The sequence below is a fragment of the Drosophila virilis genome, chromosome 4, assembly GCF_030788295.1.
Source record: "Drosophila virilis strain 15010-1051.87 chromosome 4, Dvir_AGI_RSII-ME, whole genome shotgun sequence".
Classification (NCBI taxonomy): Eukaryota; Metazoa; Arthropoda; class Insecta; order Diptera; family Drosophilidae; genus Drosophila; species Drosophila virilis.
The window spans coordinates 11,756,902-11,782,826 of NC_091546.1; the positions used below are offsets into that span (position 1 = coordinate 11,756,902).

Consider the following 25,925-nt stretch of genomic DNA (forward strand, 5'->3'; position numbering starts at 1 on the left):
AGAGTTGCCATTGAAATTAAATTACAAACTGAAAATCAATTTTGATACTGTGCTCTATCAACTGAAAAGGAGTTTACATTAGGCAGATTCCAAAAATATTTTTCTTATGATCAGAAGATTAAAAGTCTTGGATATAAAGTTTCTTTTCTATTAACTTGTCCATTTTATTCGTACATCAATTTTCTTACTATGTCCTATTTTATCTGATAACTAATCGAATGACATATATACATATGTATAGTCCTTTATATGTATGTACATGCGTATGAAAAATTGTATAACCGTATAAAATCTATATTCGCTATGTTTACACGTAGTATGTAGTACAGCAACAGGTAGCATTAGTTAAAGTATCACACGCCGATGTAAAATATAGTTCACTTGAACTAAGCGATAAGTAACATAAAATCACATTTAATTTATATTAAGCTCAATACTAGGCCACTAAAACGAATCAAATTGATTTGATTTTACGCTTGAGTGTAAAGTAGGCCATGATCTTGAATAGCAATATTTGGCCCAGAATCATCATGATGTTATAGCCAAAATCGCCATGTTCCATGCCAAATTGACGTAGCACCGTAATGGCATTTCTGTAAAACATGAATAAATTGGTCAAACACTTTTTCATTTTCATTTTGAAACACGTCGAAACCTACTTGAAGTGACAGTACAATTCGTTCGATGGACATTCTAGCTTGTCGCGTTGGTTCCCATACAACGACATAACCATATTCTCCAGGGCATAGCGCATCGGCGATAGGGCGGCAATGAATTGCAATGCGGGAGGTATGTGCGTCAGCAGGATCAGGAAACCCGAAAACATGAGCATAAAACACGTCGAAACGGCGCCAACAAAGGTGCCATTCTGAGAAAATAATTAATAATACTTGTATCGTCTCCCAAATATGTATGTGTCTCTCTCTGCCTTACCACCGGATTCAGTATTGTGCCTAGGAATACACCCAAGCCATCTGCACAGATGGTTACGACCACAGCCGTCAGCAGGTATTTGACAAAACGATCCAGTTCAACCGGCTGATCGGTCATCATGTAGCCAATAGTTATATAAACTGTGGAGAAGATTATCTGCCAGGCAATGCGACGATTATTATTGTAGGCGCGTATTGAAAATGTCTATATAATATTTATGTACTCACATGCACGGGTGTCGATGTTATCATGGTGGCCACGTAGTAGGTTTTCAGCTTGTACCAATTGTTAAAGGTTTCCTTCTTGATTATCTCAATCTCCAATGGATCTACAACGAATCCGGACAGTTGTGTTTAATTGAAAAGATTTGTGTCTCGTATAGCTTACAGCGCAATATTCCCGGCATTATGGTCGTATACCAGAGGTATGTACAGTGTATCATAATCATGCCCACATTCGATATTTGCTTGGTTGCATTTATGCCGGAATCACCAAAGAACAGGCCAATCATGATAGCACTAAGTATATGCATGCCAAGCTTAAGATATGTTAAGGTCTGAAAGAAAGACAGGATTATGATCATTACTCAAATATATAGGGTATAAAGGTTTTTAACATATATGTATTGGTGAATATTGCCCTACTATGCGATTCTCACGAATACAAGTAATACAAAAAGGTTCTCGTGCTCTCTTTCTAAATGAATCTCTTGCACTCTATATCTACCCCGCTCTATCTCTGTCTTATTCCCTTTTCCTTATGTTATTCTTACTCTACCCGCACTCCACTTCTTTTGCTCTGCAATGCGTGTGTATAAAGGTCTGTAATAGCCTTTTATATGGTATCTTTTATGGTCAATCGGATCTTGTCCCGGCTGATATCTTGGTCTCTTCTAGAGTTTAAACAATATGAATAGAAGAACAGATTTGTCTTACGCACCCAATCCCTGAAGAATTGCAAGTGACAACGTCCAATTAACAGCCACAAACGCATCCATTCGGGCGGCGGATAGGTGTGTTTAATGAGTTCCTTTGTTGAGTCCACCTTCTGTATTTTGGGCTGGGCTGCCTGGCCTTGGGTGTGCGATTCATTGAACTTGGCCACTTGCGTTTCGGATGGCGTTTCCGACACATCGTATCGCCAGCGCGTGTCCTTGGCGCATTCAGTTAAGGCCTCGGTGTGATCTTCAAAATCACCATTCACACATTCCAGCACTGTCACGTGGCGAACGAAAGATTTTTAATGATTGCCTGATTGGGCACAATTGTGTAGCTACTCACAGAAATCCGCTGGATTGTGGTAGGCGGGACATTCAAGTCCGATCGTTTTCAGAAACATCACCGTATTTTGGGGCGTGCCCTGGTAGGTGCATTGACCCGAACTGAGCACATAGATCAGATTGAACAGATTGTAAATGTTCGTCGATGGCTGATGGATTGTGCACACAATGGTGCGACCCTCGTTCGCCAGACTACGCAGCAGCTGTATGGTGTCAAATGAGGACGAACTATCCAGGCCCCTGCGAATGGTTACAATTTCAAGGTAAGCACATGTTAGTCAGCAACTGGTTTCCGCATTGATTGCATTCTCTATTCTTGCTTACGTTGTGGGCTCGTCTAAAAATAGCACTGCGGGATTGTCTACCAGCTCCAGGGCAATGGATAGGCGCTTCTTCTGGCCACCACTCAGCTTCGAGCATCTCGTTTGCTTCGCATTGGTTAGCTTCAATGTGTTCAACAAGTGGTCGATCTGAAAAGCACAAGCACAAAAGGTTAACAATTTGAGCAACAGTGAAATAACGAGCAATAAAGCGTTTACAAGCTTTCGAGAGCTTTAAGAAGCTTTAATCGGGGCAAGTCTACATTAAGGTAGCTTAGTTTAGTTTAGTATTTTCTCATTTGTATTCTAAAAGCTTTTTTTAGTTTAAAGCTGATTAAAGCTTTTAAGCTAAAGCTTCGGGTGTTACACTGTACTGGATATCTGTAAGCTTTTTAGTGCAAACAGCATTCAAGGATGTTCAATTCCCTGCCCAAATTGCATGTCAGTTGGAGCTTTTAAAAGCGCGCCTATGCTGATTTAAGCTTTGTGCAGCTTTCAAGCTGATTAAAGCTTAGCAAAACTTTCCAATAAAAAACTGTCATTTGTGCTTCGAGGCTGGAATGCTTACCAAAATGCGCTTTTCCTTCATGCTAACACATTTGTTGGAAATCTTGAGAGTTGCTGCCAGCAGCATCGTCTCCTCCACGGTGAAGAAGGGATAGAAATGATCATCCTGCATAATGTAGCCGCACAGCTTGCGCGCCTTGTGGCCAATTTCAATGGTGCCCGTTACGCCGGTTTTGGTAAGGCCAGTCAGAATGTTCATAAGACTAGATTTGCCGGCCCCTGAAGGGCCCATAATGGCAGTCAATTCGCCCGATTTAAATGTGCCCGTAATGCCCTTGAGCACCTTCTTTTTTTCTGCAAAAAATCAAGAATGTTTTGTGTTAGAAATGTGTTGTAAAAAGGGTATCAAATGTCGTATACAAAGAGCGAGTAATTTATTAATTTTGATTTGAGCAGAATCGAGAATGTGTTACGCACCTTTTCGCTTTGACTCATTAACCTGATAGACGAGATCTTCAAAGTGTATATCGATGCCATAAACATTTTTTAACAATTTGCTACTATCCATGTTTGTATATATATATATATATATATATATATTTAATTCTTGTTTACTGTTGCTTAATCAAATTATTTGTTTACGCTGCTTGCGTGCATCTGCTTTGTTTGTTTTTTGTTTAATTATTTTGTTTTTTTTTTTATTTTTGGTTGTACAATTTTTTTGTCACTGTTTCGTTGTGTTTCGGAATTCACTTAAATTTCGCTTAGCAAGTGCTATTGTTAAATACTTTTTAATGCATAATCATTGCTGCAATTTATAATTGTTACACTTTTATAATGCAAGAGACCTCTCTTTCAAGGCGAACTTTACATAAATGTTTAATTACAGGCTCTAAAAAAAAATGTAAATAAAAAGCAAATCAAAATTATGACAAAACACTTTTTGCTACATGGCTGCAGCTTGTTTCTTTATAATTGGAGCGCGCAACTGTACTTCTGGGTCAAGCTCTTGAACCGCTGAACCATTGCATAAACCACTAAAAAGAAAAACAACAAAAAAAAAAAAGACCACTGAACCAATCACGAAAAGCCGCTGCTAACTTACGCATGCGCGCAATCGGCCAGAAAGACGAACAGCTGATAACTGCGGAAGAAGCAACTGGCAACAACTGAGCGGCCGTCGCGACGTCGATTGGCGCAGCGACTGCGACGCCGACGCCGACGGCGGCAGCGACTGCGACTGCGACTGAAAACAAAACAGAATCCAATAAATGGAATAATACAATAACAAAGAAGAGCCTACAACAACAGTAATAATACGCATATCAAATTCAATTTGGCAATGCAAAACGCGTCGACAGCTAAGTAAAAACAACAACAAAATAAAAGAGTCAACAATCGAGCGATGTTTAATATAAAATTTTCAAGTTTAAGTTTCGGTCGTAGACATTTTTTCGGCGATAAGAACCGACACATACAAAAATTCCTATATAGCTCGTGAGTCAACAACAACGAACACAATATGCATACATCAAAAAGATATATATTATAAATTAAAATACAACAAAAATATATACAAAAACAATAAAAATTATAAAAACATTAACAAGTGGCCCATAGAATGAAATAAATTGCAAACGACCTTCCCGTCACCGGTCTATCATAATAATGGCTGGTTAGCACAGCTTTGCCCAGAGAAGATATGCGTGCTCTCTCATGATATTTTGTGAATTTTGTAAATGAATATGCAAACATAAAGTGCAAACAACTGATAGGTATTATTTGGTCGATAGGACAACACCGACGCTCCTATACTTGTTATATATACAAGAGGAATTGAAATACTGATCGTGTTCTTTTTTTTTATTTTAGGCTTGTTTAACTTCATTTGTTAGATAATGCAAAAATAATGTGCTTATTTTGTTCATGGTTATTTATGTTTTGAGCTCAGATAACCAGTTCATGAGCAAGTTTTTTGTGAACCGAACCGAAAGCTTAAAAATATCTTTTAAATTATATGCCAAAAAGCAACAATATAAATAAATACAAATATACACATATTAATTTATGCTAAAAACAAGAGCAGTGAACAAAATTCAACAAAATATTATAGAAAATAAAATAGTTAGACCAAGTCTTAAATAATTTAGTAACAACCTGAGGTAACAAACAGCCTCACGAAATCAACTATGCTCAGCTTTTGTGAAATCTCTATTGCGGTAATAAAAAAATTTGCCGCAATGCGCGCATGAGCTGAAGCTGAAGCTGATGAAGACGACGACGACGACGAAGACGAAGACAGTTAAAGGCGTAGAACAGACAAAGACTGTGTAAATAACAGCAACCACAACAACAACAACATTAAGTACAGTAGCAAAAACAACAAGCACTTGGGATGAACAACTTGAAAAAATATGGCATTTGTTAATGGCATTTGTGGACATCAAGTCGTCGTCAAACAGAAATAAAACATCAAAAAATGGCACAAATTGCAAAATTCGAATTACAAAAACTTGAAAAAAAAAAAAAACACTAGCCGAAAAAGGTTGAAAAAAAAGAACCGTCAAGACCGTCGCGGTCGCTGCACAGCAGCAGCAACAATAACAGCAGCAGCAGCAGCAGCAACAGCAGCAACAACAACAACGATAACAGCAGCAGCAGCAGCAGCTCAACTAACAGTTGATTGTCAGAGGTTCGGCGACCGTCGCAGTTGAAACCGCGAAAAGTGAATCTGAAGTAGCCTTTTGAGGGGGTACAGCGGGGTACAGCGGCTTGCAGCGGATGGTGTGTTTAGCATTTTCTTGCTTTGGCCTATGTGTTTGTTTGTTCATTTCTTACGGCATTTGTCTCAGCTTGCGCAACGAAATTCCTGCGTTTTGAATGGCCTGGCCCGCAGCCCGCAGCGCGCAGCCTCAGACTGGCTTTAGAATTTTTTATTACTACGTGACCATTGAATTAATGACTCAAGCAAGTCTTACAAAAAGCCTTTGAAAAATGTCAATAGCATTGATGGAAACAATACGCGTGGAAGTGCACAGCCAAATAAGGCCAGCAAAGCCAGGCGCTCAGGTTCTCATGACTCCTCCAAAGACCATCATTAAGAGCCCTGCCATGTGCATGAACTATATAAATATGTCAATGTGGAAAGGGCGCTGTCCTTCGTCCACGACGCTGAACTGCAGGTCGGTAAGTGAATGCAATAAATACATATATTATGTGCTAGATATTGTGGCTTGGGAACGCAAACACTTGACCAGAAGTCGGGTATGCCACTTGCTATCAATTAAAGTAAATTGTATTAACATTGTCGTTGGCTTTTTCACAATTTCTTGAATATCTAATGTATATAATTATATGCAAACTGTGCGGCTACCAAGATATCTATTTAAGAATATTATTATAAATGAAACTTGTGATTATCTAAAGACTTTAGCACAGTTTGTTGTCCTAGTCAGCAGTCGTTTGATTAAAAGGCATCGTTCTCAGAGATTAAAGCTAACGGGGTTTCAGCAAATTTTGCATGCTACAAAAAAAGATAACAATTATGATACTCTACTTGTAATTTGATAATACCCATCTACAAATTTATGATAAACTTCTTGGCATGAAATCTTTAAGTTTTCCATGCCATATTTCTCCAAGAGTTATAAAGCTTCGGTGTGCCTAAGCTTGGCATTCTTTCTTGTTGCATTAAGACCACAAGATAGTCGTCTATTAGATGAAGTTGAAGGAAACTTTGAAAAATCTATTCTATGCAGAGCAATAAAAACAAATGATATTAAATGATTTGCTATATGTTTAAACTATATATAGAAGCTCTTGAATGCGTGAGGCAGACTTTGGCTATATCAATCAATACGCATCTGATCTATTTCTAATACTGTCCGTAAATTTTCATTTGTAGTTAAAGTAAACATAACATTATTGATCATTTCGAATTCTCGCTTTCATAAACAAATTATTTATAGTATGTTAGCAGGTATTTGCATAAACAAATGAACTGCAAAGAAATGTGTTTAATATCAAACATGCTTCAAGGCCCGGTACTTATAAGGAATCATAACCATCTCTCTTCTAGTCAGAGTTGATCCCTCATGCGTCAAGGTTATCGAAACCTATAATCAGCTAAATAAATAAAACAGACCCAAGAGATTGGGACCCAAGCACGTGCAAAGATTAGTGTTATCTTTGGCAATAGGTGAATTGCAACGCGTCATAAAATAATAAGACTATCAATGTTGATAATGCTATTAGTTTAATTAGATGCAACTGATTAGCTTACTAAAGATCGCATTGTCCGGTCCGGCAAAGGGGCTTCCAATTAAACTCCAGAATATTCAATCAGCTATAAAGCTAAGTGCAATCGTCACTCGACCGATTGACTAGCACTAGGTTGTTAATTTAAAGTGTCATCAGAAGCTTACATAAACAAATATGACAAACTGCATGGCAAGCCCTTACAGAAATCAATATATTCAGCGTGATTCGGTTTTTTTAGTGTCTGCGCTGTTTTTTGTTTTTTTTTTTTTGAAAGCATTGCAAATCTCAACAGCCGTGCAATGAACCTTAACTAGAAGTTGATCCATAATTTCTTGGCAAGTCATTTTTAATAAACATTTATGTGGGCAATCGGCTTAAGCGTGCCACATTATGGCAACTGACATATTAATTATTAACATAAATTACCAAAAATTTACTTAGCATATGGGGCGAGCATTCATATTGTGACTCGTTTTTATCTCAATGCAAACCAAGTATTAACAAAACATTTGTTGAACAGAATAGAATTGAACCGCAGAAAACAATTATATTTAAAGCTGTGCCTGATTATTTAGGGGACATTTGTAGTTCAGAATCGAACTGAAGAAAACAATTATATAAATCTGTTTCGGATTTTAGCAATATATCTTTATGGCTGTGGGCATTCTTAGAGGACTTTTGTAGATCGGAATAAAATTGTATAAATCAATTGTATAAATCGTTTTCGGATAGATTTGTATAATAATTGGATTGTTTTTCCGCTAATTAAAATTTGTTTACGGTCTGAGACTCTATCTCTGACAATATCTCTGGATCCTATAAATCAAGCAAAGTTCAACAATAATTATGCAATTAAATATCGGCAATAAGTAAGTTCGATCATAAATTAAGAAAAAATATATAATAACTGTTTGTACTATAAAGTAATTAACAAATTTCAGCAGATTCGAAAACTGGCAAAGAAAGCATTTGAATTCCAAATAGTTAATCAGCCTAATGGATTCACAAAGTCAATAGATCTATTAAAATATTACATTTATGACACAGTATAAAATTATGCCGGCTCGAGTTGTATAATCACTTTCAGTCAATAGCGAGCGAAGCACAATTCGTAAATATAATTTTTCAAGTTGAAATTATGTGTCATAGACACGAACTGGTGTGTCAGTCCGGGCTCAGCTTTTCAGACTGATTAAGAACAGGTTAGTTGCACTCAATCCCAAGGGCATAATAATACGATATGAGGGCAGACCGTATTCTAGTTAACAGCCCCGAGAACAGCATATATATAAGTATATAGCTACAGGTGGTAGGGCATAATGTATATAAGAACTGGCAGGAACCCATTACTCTGGTTACTTGTTACCAAGTACAATAGAATTTCCAAAGACGAGCATGTATTTGTGTGTCTGGCTACAGGTGGTTGGGCCCAACCCATAAAAAGAAAACACCTTTAGCTCATTTGGGATAGAATTTCTCATGTTGGCGGTTATTATATATATGTACATATATAGTTTGCCATGATGTTTGGCAATGTCTGATAAGTAATTTGTATACTCTGAAAGATAAGCGCTAGAGATGGGGTTGGGCACTAACACACAGGGAGACATTTCGTTGCTTCTGTTTCTATTTTCTGTTTATATATGCATATATATGTTGGTATATGTATCTATCATATGTACATATATATATTGGGTTGGAAGCTTTGTTGGACTCTATGCAAACCGGAGCGTATTGCATTACAAATTATAGTTGTTCACGCCCTCGAGTCTGAGTATGTTGACACTGTCCCAACGTCCCTCGCCATGTTGCCAGTGACAATGATGATGGTTCTGGCGGGACGGGTACGGCAATGGCAGCGGGAACGGCAACGGCAACGGGAAAGGGAAAGGGATTGGGGTATCTGTGGGCGCTATGGGTGATATCATCGCGATTTGGCAACAATAATTGCCTGGACTAATAAAATGTAAATAAATATATAATTTCTTTGCACACAGGAAAGTCGTTAAAATGGTCTACAGCACGGATAATTAATTGCGGTTGATAAAACAAAGACCTAATCCGGCATATTTGGGGTGTCGTATGCGGCGTATGTGGCGTATGCGTAATATCCGCAAATATATGATATTTACCATATTGCGGGCCAAAAATAAGAAAAAAACATGTATTGAACTTTGATCTAGAAAGAATAATAGATTCGCTTTTTTGTGTATATGACTTTTTTTTTCGTTTTCTGCTGCTGCTGCGTAGCCTGTTGCTTTCACACATACATGTGCACACAATATATATATATATATATGTATATATGTGTTTGTGTGTTCCATTTTCTACATGATTTCATTACGAATGCGAGCAAGAAAATTGCGAATGAAGAATAGGAAAAAGGCACCGAAGAATTGAAATCGAAACCAAAGCTACAAATAGTTCAATTAGGTTTTACGTATTTAGTTTTGTAATTGTGTCAAATTCGTTGAGCGACTCACGAGTTGATTCACGAGTTGCACTTGATATTCAATTCAATGAAAATGAATGCAAAACAAATACACTTGAATTCTTCGAATACACTTCCTATACTTTTAATTTGCTTGGCTCGTTAAAGAACACGAACCGATGCAGAGTTTTGCATACAATTTTGAATATTTCTCTACTTATTTATAAATTCGAAAAAAAAAACCGTATATTAAAATGCGATTTTGCTTTTGGATTTGTAACACGCGCGGCGGTACCACTCTTTGTTTTTTTAAACGTCTGAGTATATATGGATAGATATATATATATATATATATATTCATATATATTTATGCTAGCGTATTTGTGCACTTGAGTATCTCTCGAAAAACACTTCCGAATCGCTCGAAATGCGGCACGAGACTGAGACTGGGTCGACTTTCAGGCAGCCGTTGACGACGTTGTCGGAACGGAACGGAACTCGCGCAAATAGTTTCTGTAGCGTTGCGGGGTCTCTGATATCGTATGTAGATATCTTTTGGAGAGCGACAGAATCGCTCGCTGGGGTCTTTCATTGTTTTCTAATGTTTATTAATAAAATGATCACCAAGCCAGCCACAATAAATGAGCGCACAATAAGTTCAGCATTTCGAGAGAATTGTTTCATTCTCTGTTTTTGTTTGGGTCTCGTCTCATGTCTCCTATTTTGTTTGGGCTGCTCACTTTGATACAGCTCTCAAGTGATTTGTGTTAGAATTCTCCGCGTCTGGGTGTTCAGTTTTCCCATAGTATTGCACAAGTATGCTTGGCGATGCACAAAGCACAGTTTAACTGGTCAGCTCGATAGCTAAAAACCAGAAAATGCTCACCCGCCAGACAATTAATGCCATTTATAAATACGCTTCTAGGTTTCTTCAGTGACTCACTAATTATGTATAGTATTTCCCTTTTCACTTGGTAAAGAAGTCTTGTTTGTATTTCCCTGACATGATTGAACTGATTTCGGCTTAAAGTCAGGTTCATCTATCTGAACAGCATACGTTGTTGACTTTTCTGTAGGTTATTGATGTGACAGAAGTTTTTACTGGAGAGCCTAATCAAATAGTTCCCACGAGAACAATAGTTATCTTAATCGAAAACTGAAATGAAAAGTTTCATGTTGTTTTTAATAGCACACAAAATGGTTATCAAACTCGAACTTTGATATCTTACAGCTACAATGGGAACAACTTGCATACAACTTGCTTGAAAAGAAGACAATTGATTGCCCTCAGTATGAGAAGATTCTGCTTTTGCGATCGGAATTATCTTGCTATTTATAAATTAAATACAATCTTATCTTTGTTTTTTGGCTCAGCTTGAAACTGGGTAAATATGCTGACTAAATCTTTTCGCCCGTCAAAATGAGTATAATTTTGCGAGATAAAATCGTATTAATGTTAACATATTGCATTTGCTCAGACTTTGTTATAGCTAAATCCTCTTTGGAGTGAAATTCAAATTTTAAATATTTATAATTGCTTGTTTTTGTAGGAATGGGAATTAATTTGTTTATATTCACATATAATTGTTGTTTAAATCTTGCTCAAGTGCAGCTCTAATCCTCCGTTCCGCCGATAAGTGGCCTTTCATTCTGTTGTTTAAATACGACACATAAATGAAAGGCAATTTGCCATTTGCAGTATGATGTTTACAAGTTCTCCCATAAGTGTACAATATAATGAATTCTTGATAAAGCGTAATACGCTGTGGAATACTTAATTAGTTGCCACTTTGATAGCGAGATTCCAGTTAACTAGTTATTCTAACCTTTGCATCCACACGACTTCGCTTCTGAATTAGCAGATAATTATTGCACAACTTTGCAGGAGCACAAAAGAAGCTACTCAAACTGATGAGTAATAATTGTGATTATATAACGAATGATTAGGAAACACTCCAGCTGGATTTAAGGCCAAAATATTGCTCACTTCATATAGCAAACATCATGAATCCAAATAATGGAGTTAATGATGGGCAGATGACGCTCAAATATCGCTAACTAATTTATGGTTATATTTTATTAGCTTGTTTTATTTATATTAATTTTGACATTTATATCAACGGCTTTCCCACTAATTGCTAAACTTCATATTGTTACTGATAGCCTTATCAGAATTGAGCTCGAGCACAAAAACATAATAGAATATTTAATATGTCGGACCCCATCGCAGATAAAAATGCAATTTAATAAACAAAGCCATTCAAAGGGTGAGTTTGGGCTTTGTTTAATATAGATATTGCAATTATATCAAAGGTACTTCATTAATCTAGTTTATTTAGTGTTTTTCCAAATATTTTGAGGACTCCAAACAGAACTTCATTATTATTATCATTACTATTACGATAAATGTTTCCTTTAGTATTAGAAATTAAATACCATATAGGTTTTCTTTATCAGGTTATATGGCTTTGTCATGAAATATGTAAAGTACTTAACAAATACTTGAATGTCAATCGCCCGTTTGTCTATTTTAGCTGTTTTTATGCTAACTAAAAATGAATTAACCATAAATAGCTGACATTTTTAACGGATTTTCATTATGTGCTAATATTTTATAAAGATTTGTTTTGTTTGATTTGAGTGCCAAGAAAAGTACGATATATATGCGATCTCCTATCAAGGGCAAAATTTAGTTATAAGAACGACAACCTAGTCACGTCTGTCTGTACGTTTAGATCGATCTGAGATACTACGTGAGCTAGACTATAAATATTTGAAATGTAGATTCTTTCTTATCAGAAGCAAGACAGTTTTATTTGTTTATGATGTGTGCACAAGTATATTTGTTTAAGCTGAAATATTTTGCTGCAATTCTGAGCTTGTTACTGGGTTTCTCCGTGTATTTATTGTGGTTAAGCTCTGTGGGGTCAGATTATTAATATAGCACAATTTAGTTTGTCATAATTTTAAAAAAAATATTGAATTTAAATTTAGTGGAATTGTAATATATTAGCATTTCAATAAAACAGGGGTATCGAAGTGTTAAACAATAAGCAGAACAAACAAAATTATCAGAAGGAATATTTCTTAAAATATATTTTTATTTCGCTTATTTAATTTTAATTGGGGCTAAAGGTTGTTTAAATGATCAACCGCCTCAGCTACGGAAAAAATTACCAAAACGAATGCTATCTCTGAATAGCTTAGATTATTATAAATTCAAATTACGTCTTAAACGAACCTACGACACTCTGGATGGAACCTTTTTTGGTTTTGTTGCACAAATATTTGCTTTGAGAACTGATCTGTCTGTCAAACCAGAACGAAATTCAAAATCTGTGGAATTCAGTATTATCAATCCGTGGTTGGCTACAGCTACTGGGAAACTAGAGACATTTTGCATTATGTTGTCGGCAAATGGTTCTTTGACGGATTGGATTTGTCTGTCCGTGAACCTAGGTAACTTGCTTTTAAATATAAGTATATATTATTCAATTGTGCAGCACCCATTTCGATTCTATCAAATATATTTAATTATAATATTTCGCGTCTCCGAATGCGAGGAAAGCCCATGTCTATGCCAACGACATTTGTCTAGCACAGTCTATTGCATACGGAACTTCAGTACGAAACCTGTTGCTATGTCAAGACAGCAATTGTTTAAAAAATATATAGTAGCTTGTGGCTAGTCATGGTGCTCAATGTTTGTTGGTTTCGTGTAATTTACTAAAATGCAATACATGCCCACAAATGTCGTATGTGTGTGTGTGTGTGTGTGTGTGTGTGTCTGTAATTCAATAGAAACAACAAAAACGATCACATAATTCGAACTGAGGCGGCGAATTTCACTGCGTGCTTGATTCGACATGCGATCGCAAACGCTTTTGACATTGACATTGAAAACGAGCAGCGAACACCGAACACCGAACACCGAACACTGAGAAGCTACATACATAAGCCCGACTTCCCAGCAACGCCAACAACCGGCTGGCCTTCTTTGCATAGTAATCAAACAACAACAACTGACAACAACAACAAGAGAGAGAATGATGCCGTCGGGTGTAAGTGATTGCTGAATACTCGTTCACAGTCCAAATAGAGCTTTAAACAGGTTAGTTGCCTAAATGAACCATGCCCCTATTAGGTGTACGTAAAATATTTTTAGATCAATATTTGGAGGAGCTCATCAATTGTCTGCATACCAAGCTCAGTTAATCTTGCTCAAAATCTAGAATTTATCACGCCTTCAGAGTGCGTAGGAAGGAAAACGCTGAATTATTCTTTAGAAGAGCTTAACAAATGTCTTCATACTGCATTTACTCACTCACTCCCCAAACAGTTTATTTGGTTATACGTGAGTATTTCTTCCGTCTATCAAGTCGCAACCAGCAGGACAGACATTGCACAAAAACCTATATACTCTTTTCGCCTTGTGAGCGAGTATATCAAATATCTAACAGGCTTACACTCTTTGGTAGCGCGACGGCTAGCCAAAATATAATATTTAAGAAAAAAAAAGTCCGCTCCCGCTGGCGCTCCCAGACACCCGGCTAGAGCCGGCCTTGTAGGGGGGAACTGGAAAGCGAAATGTCGTCACGACTCTCAGTTACGGTTGAGTGAACTCGCAATAGACTTTGTTGTTGTATCTGTTAAATTGTGATCATTTCAATGAACTGCAGCTTCGAATCTATTAATCAACAGATCTCATTTTAAGTTTTAAATATTTTTTCTTCGGCCATAAAGTCATTTTAATTATAGCCATGAGATTGTTAAGATGAGCTTTTTTGTGTGCATCTTTTCTTTAAACACTTTGGAATTTATGATAATGGTTAATAATACTATAATTTAGATTTGCATCTGGTGGAGTTAATAGGTTTTATGGGCCTTAGAGCATTTAGCTGAATAATTAAATATGGAGGACGGTAGGTGGAGACGCGATTGGAATGTTATATAATATTTTTTTTTTATTTTTAATTCAAGGATGTTTTAATTGAGTTGATTAAACAAATACTTGGCTGAATGGAAAGTTGAGCAGCGGGAAGTTGAGAAAATCATAGGTTATAGAAAAGGCCACACTGACAATTCTCCCACTGTTGCTTGAAATGTTGCTTTTTTCATAACGTCTCAGAGTTGGTTGCTGGTAAAGTCCGGAGGTTCTTGAAATAGCTTTACTCTAATCACTTATAGTAAGAAATCATCATGCTATTATATATTATTAATTATTATTATCATATTATTATGAGTATGCTGGATAGATTAGTTTAGCAACTGGGATATCCAAATAAATAGTAGAGAATGCTCTTAACACTCTTGCATTAAAGGCAATTACAGTGTTAGTAATTGTGTCAATAGAATTTCATAAAAGAGTATTGAATTTTAAATACACACGTCTCTAGCTGTATGCATAAACACCTTTGAGCTCGTTTACCCGGTAAATTAGAGCATTTACGTCAAACAGACATATAATTAATTGTTGATACACACAGCTCACACAGAAATCTCTATATATATATATATATATATTTCCCGTTTCTCGGTTGCATATTTATATTGGAAAATCATGTTAGCTAAATGGAATTTTTCCCGCATCACTTTTACTTTTAAGTAAAATGCAAAGCAGTCCGATATGACATGATTTGTGTGTACAGCAGCTCAATTTCTAATACGTGTGGATAATTCCAATGTAGGCCAAAGAACTTCAACCGAACTGTTGACAGAATAATCGTTTAGCTGCGAATTATTTATTGAATCATCTCATATTGCATTCCAATCACGTGTGTGAAAATGTAACTAATAGAAACGTTCTTAAACGCATTTGGGATTAATGGGCTTTTAATTGTTTTCAGTTCGATTACCTTTCGATTTGATGTCTTCCACTTGATAGATGATATCCTTGAACTTGATGTGGGGCGTATTTGGCTCGACTGACCAATTCATCTTGATCCTTGGGTTTTTAGATCTTCAAAGTGCCTATAAAATATATGTACCAAGGTGTTTTATTATGTACGTAACTCAAACTAGCTTTATGCACAATAACCTTTCGCTTTTAGTGGCAATTAAAAAACCCTCTATAAGTTACTTTAATTAAACATTTGTAATTGCATAACTAAGAATTCAATTTGTAGGTTTTTATTGTGCGTTGTCAGCTGGCTCGTTAGATTTAAATGCTCAGTAGGGCTTTTGAGCCACTGAAAGTCATCTTGAGAACTCACTAAAAATATTTAAGTACGGGTACAGTGACTTAATGAAAATAACAGCCTAATGATGATTCGAGCTTTGATGGACAGAATAATATATGCTTTTAATATGACTCTTAGTCACGAATATGTCTATTATATTATCCCCATATCATGTCTATAAAATGCACCGTGCAAGAAACGAAAAAGGTAAAAAATCTGAGCTATGCTAAATGTTTATGCTAATTAAAGTGAAAAAAAAGTGAAAATATAAAAATTATATTTTTATATAGGAGTTCATTATTTAACTGATATTTAGACAAAAGAATTGTTTTATCGCCGATTTTAAGTTAAATAATTAAATTTATGCCAATAAAAAATCATTCAAGTTTTTTTTTGTCATATACATACATTTAAATAATGTATATTCAATAATATTTAAAAATTGTATTATTACTTAGTAAAAAATATATATATGTAAAATAATGTGGGCTTGAAAGTGCTGTGAAATATATTTTCTGTGCACTCGAAAATTTGAATAATTGTAGAAAGACAAAAAAGCTGCTTGGCAAGGAAAATAACAAAAATTAAAGAAATTTAAGAGAGCACTTTCTATGCTTTCTTTGCTGTTAGAAAATTTCTAAATGTATAAAACTACCGTTATATGGATTTTTGAAAATACACCAGTAAATTCTAAGACTCGACGGAAAGTTTTGCTGTGAGAAAGGATCGCTAGGCTTTCGAATTCCGAATTTTACAAGCGAATCATTTGAAGTATACCACGAGACTGATGTGATGCAAAACGATATCCACATTAAGCTGCGCCGCGATTTTAGTATCACCGACAACCTATGTTTAAGTAGTGGTTTTAATTACTAGTCGCAATTTAATTTACAGTGGGTGATTAAATACAACCTCGCTGTACCGCAAAACCAGACAGCCTACGGGCGGCTGGAAGGCTCGGCAAGTTCAACAACGATACAAAAATAGCTAATGCTGAAGAAACAACTACAACTATTACTCAATCTAATGTTGCCGGCAGTAATACGATCTTATGTACTGTGTGTGGCTATAAGAAGCAAACGGAAACCTGCACGCGCCAAAACGGTTTTGAGTTGTTGCTAAAATGAAACGTTGTGATTGAATATCGGACACTTGAAAAAAAATTGCTAATTCATTAATAAATTGATACTTTGAACTGTCACATGGCGAATAAGCCGCAAAGCGCATTTATTTTACAATGCCGATAAATTTATATTTACAACAGCGAGGTTAAGCGTCTGATTTCATAAGTTTTATAACTAATGCTAGTTTCAAATGAATATATTCCACACGTGTTTAAGTAAAAATCGATTTAGTACAAACCTGATGCTCGATAAACCCTTCAGATCTAGATAAATTTTAGGGCTTTTTGATCCAATTGCTTGCATGTGCAAATAATCATATAGTCAATGAGCGAGAAATTTATTTAAAAGCCATTACAAATACAAATTTATTGAGCGATAAATAGGTAATTACCCCATAACAGGTATTCGAATTTTGCCACAATAAATCTACCCACGATCAATTTGAATTATAAACGTTATTTTTATCGGTGAATTTCTGGAATAACATTGATTAGAAATATAGTCCCAAGTGCTTTACAACATTTTTTTTGCATACATTTTTATTGTTAGTTGGGTAACCAATTTAACTGATATCAAACATATTTTTGAATCTATTTTGAATGCTTGGTTCGAAACACTGCTTGACAAAAAGCTCGTCTGAAACTTCGAGTTTTATGCCAGTCAGAGCTTTCAGAAGTAACTCTGTTAGTTGGCCTGTAGCAGTTAGCTTCTGCCGCAGTGCATGTTTGTTGCCAGTCTTGATTATATGAATCTTAGAAAGTATTTATTTATCTGTTTATGTAGAAAACAATTTGTATTTTAAAAAATTATTTTCGGAGTTAACGCTTTTAGAAAACTTTTATTGCTCAACTTTAAATTTCATCTCATTAGCTTTAAGCTTATTTTCGAAGCTCTACTTAACAAATTAATATAAAGTTTCTGGCTACTGATTCAAATATGTTTCTCATTTTTTGATATTAATCAGTAATGTTATTTAAAACGTGATTCACCATTTACTCAAAATCCACTTCGCTGGGTGGAAACCTATTTGCGAAGCAGCACGGGAAAATTACAATTATTTATCATGCTATCACGGGGTTCATTGAAATTCCACTCGCAGCAGTGAAAAATTCACGGAAAATGATTGAAAGAAACTTTTTGCTTGGAAACTGTAGGTTTTATGAGTGAAAGTTGAATTCTGGGCCCATGGCCGTATATTGGGCGGGAAAACTTGAACTAAACTTTTTGTTTTTCATTCGATCGACTTCGATTTTGTTTTCCAATATCTATGTAAATTATATGACATCTCGTACGGTTCCGCCTGAGGCACGATAGTTGACATAAGTTAGTGGGTAGTTATTATTTTAGTCACAGCTTTAAAAGTCATGTCTGTCAACTTTTGTGGTATTTGGAAAAACAACCTTTAATTTAAGACTCAAATACTAGTTGCAGATTACATTCAAAGGAGAACAATCAACTGCTGTTTGTGTTGCTCCGTTATCGTCTTACAATCCCAATTATGTGCCCTCCCACGAACCGAACTAAGCATATTCTCAAGGACCAAAATCGCTGAAGGAATGTCGTTAACATTGCCTTTGGCGGTCGCATCGACTGATGACCAAGTGATTGGGCCAAATCAAAATAGCGAATAGCGGCAAACAGACTGAATTATTAAATAGGAATTGTCGGCTCAGGCTGCCTTCCTGCCTGCTTCTAGGTTCCATCATTATGGCAATCTGTGGCAACATTTCGCTATTTGTCGCCTATTTTAGTGGTGTAAGTGAGTGAGGAGGGTGGGTTGGTGGAGAGTTGTGATGTGGTTGGGGTATTGGCCGAAGGATGTCAGTTGTGTCTGCTTGGTTTCGTTTGCTTGGCGCACTAAAAATCTCTTGTGATTTTTTCAATCAAAATTTGAAATCCAACATAAGCTGCACAGGATTTGCCGAATGTGTTCTCAGCCAATGATCCTGGGCGACCCGCGCGCGCAATACCTCGCCCCGCTTCTGTTTGGCCATGTGCGTGAATTTGCTTTGTCTTATTTTCATTTCGGTTTGCTTTGGCTTTTATTTGTTGTCTGTTATCTATTTGTGTTTGCCATGCTCTCATTTTGGCCAAGCCAATGCCATAAGGCGACAATCGTTGTCATCATCATCATCATCAGGCAGCTGGGGACCAGTCGAGGAGCAGAGGGGAGCGGGTGGGGCCTGTGGCGCGCTCAGTGCCTGGTAATCCAAGGATGATGATATTCGCCCAAAACTAAATCAAAGCGAAATCGAATCGAATTTATTGTCATCTTCATTTTGCGCCTCAGATTATGCTACACAGATTTTCTTTCTTTTTCCTGTGTGTGTGTGTGTGTGTGTTTTTTTTTTATTCAGGCGCCACGCGGCTTTCCATTTTGTTGTTGGGTTTCAATTTCGGTGTGAACTTTCGCTTTTGGGTGCGTTCCGGGCAGAACGCCAGCACACATTTATCTGTGCATGGCAGCTGCGCGAGGGGCATGTGCGGGTGGCTTTCGGTTTCGGGTATAACACTCTGCGCTGCGTGTTGCCCCTGAAGCTACAGGTTATGATGCTTGCCTCAGCCTCTGCCTCTGCCGCTGCTGCTGTCTGTTGCCTGTTGTCTGATGTTTTTGGTCTGGTGTATGTGTATTTTGGCATTTCATCTGCGTTTTGTTTTTGTGTCGCCCTCTCAATTTTCCTGATTGTGATTGTTGCTGTTTTTTTTTGCAGCTCTTCTTTTTATTTTATTTTTTGTTCTAAGTAGCTGCAATCAAAAATACATCATTGATGCGATACGAAATGCTTTGAGGGCAGCTCATTTGTGTGCTTAGCCCCCAATGACATTGGCTGATATTCGCATTCAAACTAAGTATTTGAATGAGATCACAATAGTCTCATCTAGTTTTGATTACATTTGGAAAAAATGAATTGTGAATATTGCTGCTGTATGTGTCGGCAAGTATGCATGTATGCATGTATGCATATAAGTACGCATGTATGTATGCATGTCTATATGTAATGATGATATGTAAATATACATGCATATTTGCATGCAGGTATGTTTGTATGGAGGTATGTATACATGACTGAATGTACAAATGTATGCAAGTATGTATTGTATATAATATGTATATTTGTATGTATGTATGAACTTATTTATGAATGAATGTGTCTATGTATATGTGAAGGTATGTATGTATGTTTGAATTTTGTTTATTTATGTATACATGCGTGCATGTATAGATACATGTTTGCTTGTATGCATGCATGCATAGATATATGCATTAGTGCATTTCTAAAAGTTAAATAAGTTTGATTTCTGCATTGTAGTAATTTGTGTTTAAACATTCCTCTTCTATGCGATTCTCATAATTTATAATTACGCAGCTCACTCTCAATATATTTTATTCTTATTTTCTTTTTGTATCTCTTTTTATATATGTCTTTTCTCTCTTTCTCTTGCCCTTTTCTCTTTCTTATTTTGTTTCTGATTTTTTTCTCCTAATTTTTTTCTAAGCTGACCTTTTTACTCTTGTTTTTTTTTAGGGATGCGTATATATATTAAAGTCTGCCTCCATACTTGAACTTGAATTATTGGGTAAGTACTAAATTTATATTTGGATATTATTAAGAACATATATTGAGGTAATGTCGACGGACGGAGATTGTTCTTATGCTAGTTTATTCTGTTTTCAGGCGTGCAAAAAATCTTAATTATGTGAAGAGGTTTTTTTTCTCATATAAGAAGATAAGAGAAGCTTTAAACTCTCTGTATTTCAGTTGAATTTGAAGCTTTTTACAGATTGAGCGGCCAACTGCTGCTTTATCAATTTTGTTGGTGTTAAAGCTTTAAGTTAGATTATTTGTTTTCACCAATTTTTAAACGATTTGACGTGAAATAATCTGCTAAGAATGTGTCAAACTGTGGGCTTCATCTAATTATTATTACTGGAGCTTTTTGAAGAAACTTAAAATAATTAAAAACAACCGAATTGCTGCGTACTGCTAATCAAGCTTTAAGCTTTTATTTAGATTAATTGCATACAGTTATTTGTCTTAAAAACTTGCCATGTATACACATCTAAAATCGTTTAAGGAGTTGTTGCTGCAAACTGATGCTGACATGGCGGCTAACCCCAAGCGGGAGCTTCACTTTCGCCGGCAATTAGTTAACAGAGAGTTGGTTAGCTGGTTGGCATGTTGCATGCAACGTCTGTGCCTAGTATTGCCCATTGAAACAGAAATTAAATTTGTGACTAATTGTTTTCAAGTTAAGTACGAGGCAAACGCTAACTCTGCCATTCGAAGGCGTTCGTGCAACGCTCCACTGACAGCAAAAGCGACACATATGTATGTGTGTGTGCCAGTCTGTGTGCGTGTGTTTGTATTTGTGTGCATGTGCGTGGCACGTTGCAACCGCGGTCCAACTGCCGGAATGGTTTTGGTTTCTGCAATGCTGTTGCCGCCGTCGTCTGCCTGCCACTGACTTTGCTCCAAATGCTGCAGTTGCTGCAGCTGACAGCAGCGGCTGACGCCGGCGGTGGCGGTCTTTATGTGTGCGTGCGTGTGTGTGTGGCATGCCTCTTTTCAGCCTCACCTTCTGGCATGTGCATGTGCATGTGTGTGTGCTGCATTGATTTTATGGGCTTTCATATTTTATCATTTTTTGTTTGCTGCTTGGCTGCAACAATAATTTTGTTGCATGTCTGTCTGCGGTTGGCCACAAAGCCACAGATTTCATTGTGCCTCTCCAGTTGCTACTGTATAGACAGTAAATCATATAATCTATGCACGCATAAAAAATATTGAAATAGCTTATATTAAACGCTATACAATTGAGGATGCAGTTGATTATCCTGGCAATAAAAAAGATCGCACCATATTGCTAACAACTGTGCTATATTTGCATTTTAGTCTTTAATAAATGTTTTTAAGTTTAATCTATCCCATGGGATTTTATTTGTATATATACTACTTTTCATATAAACAATTACAAAGCTTGAATTTTAATATTTTTGAAGCAGTTATTTGGTTTGTTCTTTATACTTCTAAAATGCTAAAAACATGTATTAATAATATAAATATTCTTGACTAGCCGATTCGACTGCCCGCCAAACTATCTGTATCGATGGATAGTTTAGTTCTAGTTTTACGGATAGTATTCCTCTTCCATTTACAAACGATCTGTCTAAATCTATGCTCTTTATCTATAATTCTATTTTGAAATATTGCCCGACTTACATATAACAAGCTGTTCCTGCCATATTGGCAAACCCAATAAACATTTTCGGCAGTGTAATTAAGGTCAATTTCTTACATCGGATAATAAAAGCTAAGTAAAAATCCTTGCAATCTTAATTTGTTCATAGTGTTGTCTGAAAAACCATTTGGTTGTTTCTAAAGTACCAGGCACTAGCAAATATTTTGCAGCCAATGGGTATGAACAGGGCTAAGTTGTTTGCATTGTATTCCATGAACACATTTGAGGTATGATAAATAAAATTTCAAAGTTCAGATTTTCCGTACCCTTCAAAACTGGTTAACAGACTTGAAGCTTGAAAGTCATATATAAGTACATCACTAGATACAAGTTCGATGCCTGATTTAAAACAGTCTAAATTGATCCAATAGGCATAATTAAAAGTATATTTTGCCTAATATTATCCGTTTACAATTTATACATATTTTGCCTTTCCTTTTAGTTGGTATTTATATTTTTGCACGTCGCTAAAAAACTGTTATGTATTTGTGTGTTTTTTAAATTAAATTGACAGATTTGCACAACTGTCGTGCGCAACTTTTTTCAAATGTATAATATCCAAATGGTTTTTATTTTATGGTCGTAATGTCGAGAACGTGCCCATAGGCAATGGCCAAATGGCATATACAGTTGTCAACTGCATTTCGAGCTCCAAAAAAAAAAATAAAAAATATGTGATATTGTTTGTGTGTGTGATAATGCGCCCTATTGCTATCTGGCTTTCATTTGCCACATGTTTGACTCGATTTGTAGCAAAGCTAAAAAGTACAGAAAGACGACACAAAGTAACACAACAAAGAAGACCAAATTTGTTTTTGATAGAAAGTCATGTCAAAAACAATAGCCCAACTATTGTCATACTTTTCTTTTTGGAATTCTTTTTTTTTTTGCTAAAGTTTTTTTTTTCCCAGAGAATCTGCTCTGCGTACATTCGTAACCATGTGGGCTACTGTGGAGGCAACGGGCGCTTGGGAGGGTTGGGAATGGGTGCAGAGCACTTGAAAAGTGCGCCCAGCGTTGAGTTGTCCCTCATCAAAAGCTAACTAAAAACTTTTCTTTTTATTTCCCTGTATATCTATGTGTGCGTGTGACTGAGTTTTCTGCTGGCTAAAGTGGAAAATAAATGATTTCACAGGATGACCATTTGCGTGTTATATATACGTGTGTGACTGTGTGTGTGACTATCTGTAAACGGTCAAAAAGTTGAAAACCAAGCTAGAGTTTTTGTGCAATCTGAGGAACAGAAACAACAATAACAGCAACAATAACTAAAACAAAAACAACATCTGTGGCCAAAACAAAAGTCAAAACTAAAACAAAATAAAAAAAGCCAATAGAAATTTAAACAGTTTGACGCATTAAATACTCATTGAGCGGCTAGGATTTGCTAATACCCTGTAAATAAGAAGGTGCAGAGACAGAGTCTATTCAGCTATTAAGCAAAGTTTGACGCCTTCTTATTTAGAGCAATTAGGTAAGACAGAGCACAACAAATTTAATAAATATTATTAATCAAGCACAGATGTGAACATTTTGTTCTGGATTGAGGAGCTTCTTGGTATAGTTTTGAGTTTGATAACACTTAATGTACATAAATAATATTTCCTCTTCTGTCTTACTTGTTAATACAGGGTATTTGAAAATGTCAGCTCACTCCACTTGTTTGCATTGGCCTCTGAAGGGTTCGCTTGCCAAAAATACGCAGCAATCTGCTAGCTAACAACATGCTCATTCATGTTCGGCTAACAACCAGGCCCGTGCTAACCACTCTGCCCGCAAATCTGCGCCTGGCTTTAACCATTCAAATTCATATTTAATTAGGGAGCAGCGCTCAGGCCCTTGGCAAAATTTCACTTTGACTGGCTTCTCAACTGCTGCGTCAACTTAATTACGATGCGATGCTTATCACGATCACGGCAACCCCAACATCATCATCATCATCCTCATCGTGCCCAGCATCATCATAGCCATCATCATCTCTCCAACCTGGCTGCTGTCAGGGAAGTGCCACTTCATCAGTCAGCATCGATGCTGCCGGCGGCTGTTGTCCGCGCCTTCTGTTGCCACCTGTCCTCGTCCATTGCCATCTCCAACTTTATCTGCCCAATGCCGCCCAAAAGCCCCACGACCAGGTGAGCTGCGTCTCGCCATTCTGTCTGCTGCCGGCTTGGTTTGTGCCAGGGCTGGGGTATTCCAGGGGCGGTGCAAGGAAGTTGCCTTTGTTTGCACGCGGCCGACGTCGCCTGAGGCGCGCTTCACAGATTTCGTTGGCCGCCGTATGCCGTGTGGTTTTTGGTGGCTTTGCCCCGAGGCCAACTCTGCACGGCTTAGCGCTAAAATGTGTGCCTATCTCCTGGTGTGTGTGTGTGTGTGTGTGTATGTGTGTCCTTGTGTGTTTGTCTATGGCCTGATGGAATTTTAATTAAATACTCGGGTGTCTATGTTAATTTATATGCGCATATGCTTAGCAGCCCGCCAGCCACTGCAGACTACGGAACTCCCGAGTCCGACCCGTACCCAATGCCATTGATATGAAAATGGGTGATGTGCTGGTTGAAGGGCGAGCGGAGAAAAGGTAAAGTGCCGGCGCATGTTTATGATTAAGAGCTTTATACGATATGTTGTGGCGCGCGTGTCCTTGTTCTCAACTCGGTTTCATTGTTGAAAATTTAATTATCATTTTTAATGCTTAGTGAGCACTATTCCTAGCATACCGAATACCCTGCACCACTTCGCCCTAACATTGCGGCTTTTGAGTGGAACTCCGGTTCTTGGTGTTCAGTTCTTTGTATTTTTGGCAATGCCACTTGATATTATCACGTACCCAGTGTCTGTCCCTCTGTCTGGCTCTTTGTCTGGCTGTCTGGCTGTCTGGGCCTGTTTTGTGTGCCCGTCTGTCTCTTTCTATGGCTTTTGTCTGTGGCCTGGTTGTCACCTGGTTTTCGAGATGAAATGCTAAGAACTTGATATGGGATATGCTCGTAATTTGCTGTGCGGGTTTTGTCTGTGCGTTTACTTACGAATGCCTGAATGACCCTCAACAGATTGACATTCTCACATCAAATCGGGGGCTCCCTTTTTGAATGAGCTTAAGTTTTTAGCTGGCATCAATGTAATTAATAAATTATCTGATAGGATAGCCCAACCAGAGCAAGGGCCAGGCAAAGCAGATAACTGTTGTGAACTCTCGTATATATCCAACGAATTTAATGGAGCGTAAACTTTTACCTGTTGCGAACATCAAGTGAATTGCATAGCGTGGGCGCCTTGTTGTTAATTCTGCCCGTAAAATTATCCTGGAATGTTATAGCAATTGATGGTTGGTAAAAAAACTCTACCCTCAAATATCCTATATAGACAAATGTCCAAATTTCCCAGCCCCATAACTTGGTCAAAACTCAACAGATTTTTACGAGGTTTCGCTTTTTTGTTCACATTTTGGCCTCTATACCAATTGTCACTAAATTTGGTAAAATTATTTTTGTTCGAAAATCATGTAAACATTTTATCCTCAAATATCCTATTTAGACAGAAACCAAAATGTCCCACCAAAATGAATATGTGTTTATAGTCTACTCTCGTACTTACCTATTTTTGTTTCAATCTTGATTTATAAACTCAAACAAGTTTTGGAAAATATATTCTACGTTT

General features: G+C 36.9%; 1 protein-coding gene across 4 annotated transcripts; it reads right to left on the reverse strand.

Annotated features, from left to right (window-relative positions):
- Window positions 1-134: 134 nt before the first annotated feature.
- Window positions 135-15,682, reverse strand: LOC6629118 (ATP-binding cassette sub-family G member 1). Of its 4 annotated transcripts, none has more exons than XM_070208998.1 (11): window positions 9,783-9,942; window positions 3,517-3,931; window positions 3,101-3,393; window positions 2,537-2,682; window positions 2,214-2,452; window positions 1,873-2,147; window positions 1,321-1,489; window positions 1,161-1,261; window positions 934-1,089; window positions 660-868; window positions 135-593 (listed from the first exon to the last, which is right to left on the reverse strand). In XM_070208998.1, the coding sequence occupies exons 2-11, from the start codon at window positions 3,605-3,607 to the stop codon at window positions 455-457; spliced, it is 1,818 nt and encodes a 605-aa protein (XP_070065099.1). In that variant the 5' UTR covers window positions 3,608-3,931; window positions 9,783-9,942; the 3' UTR covers window positions 135-454. The 4 variants fall into 4 exon arrangements, with proteins under 4 accessions (XP_070065099.1, XP_070065100.1, XP_015028356.1 ...); XM_070208999.1 differs by lacking the exon at window positions 9,783-9,942 and adding an exon at window positions 4,145-4,185; XM_015172870.2 differs by lacking the exons at window positions 3,517-3,931; window positions 9,783-9,942 and adding an exon at window positions 15,586-15,682.
- Between the last annotated feature and the right edge of the window lie 10,243 nt (window positions 15,683-25,925).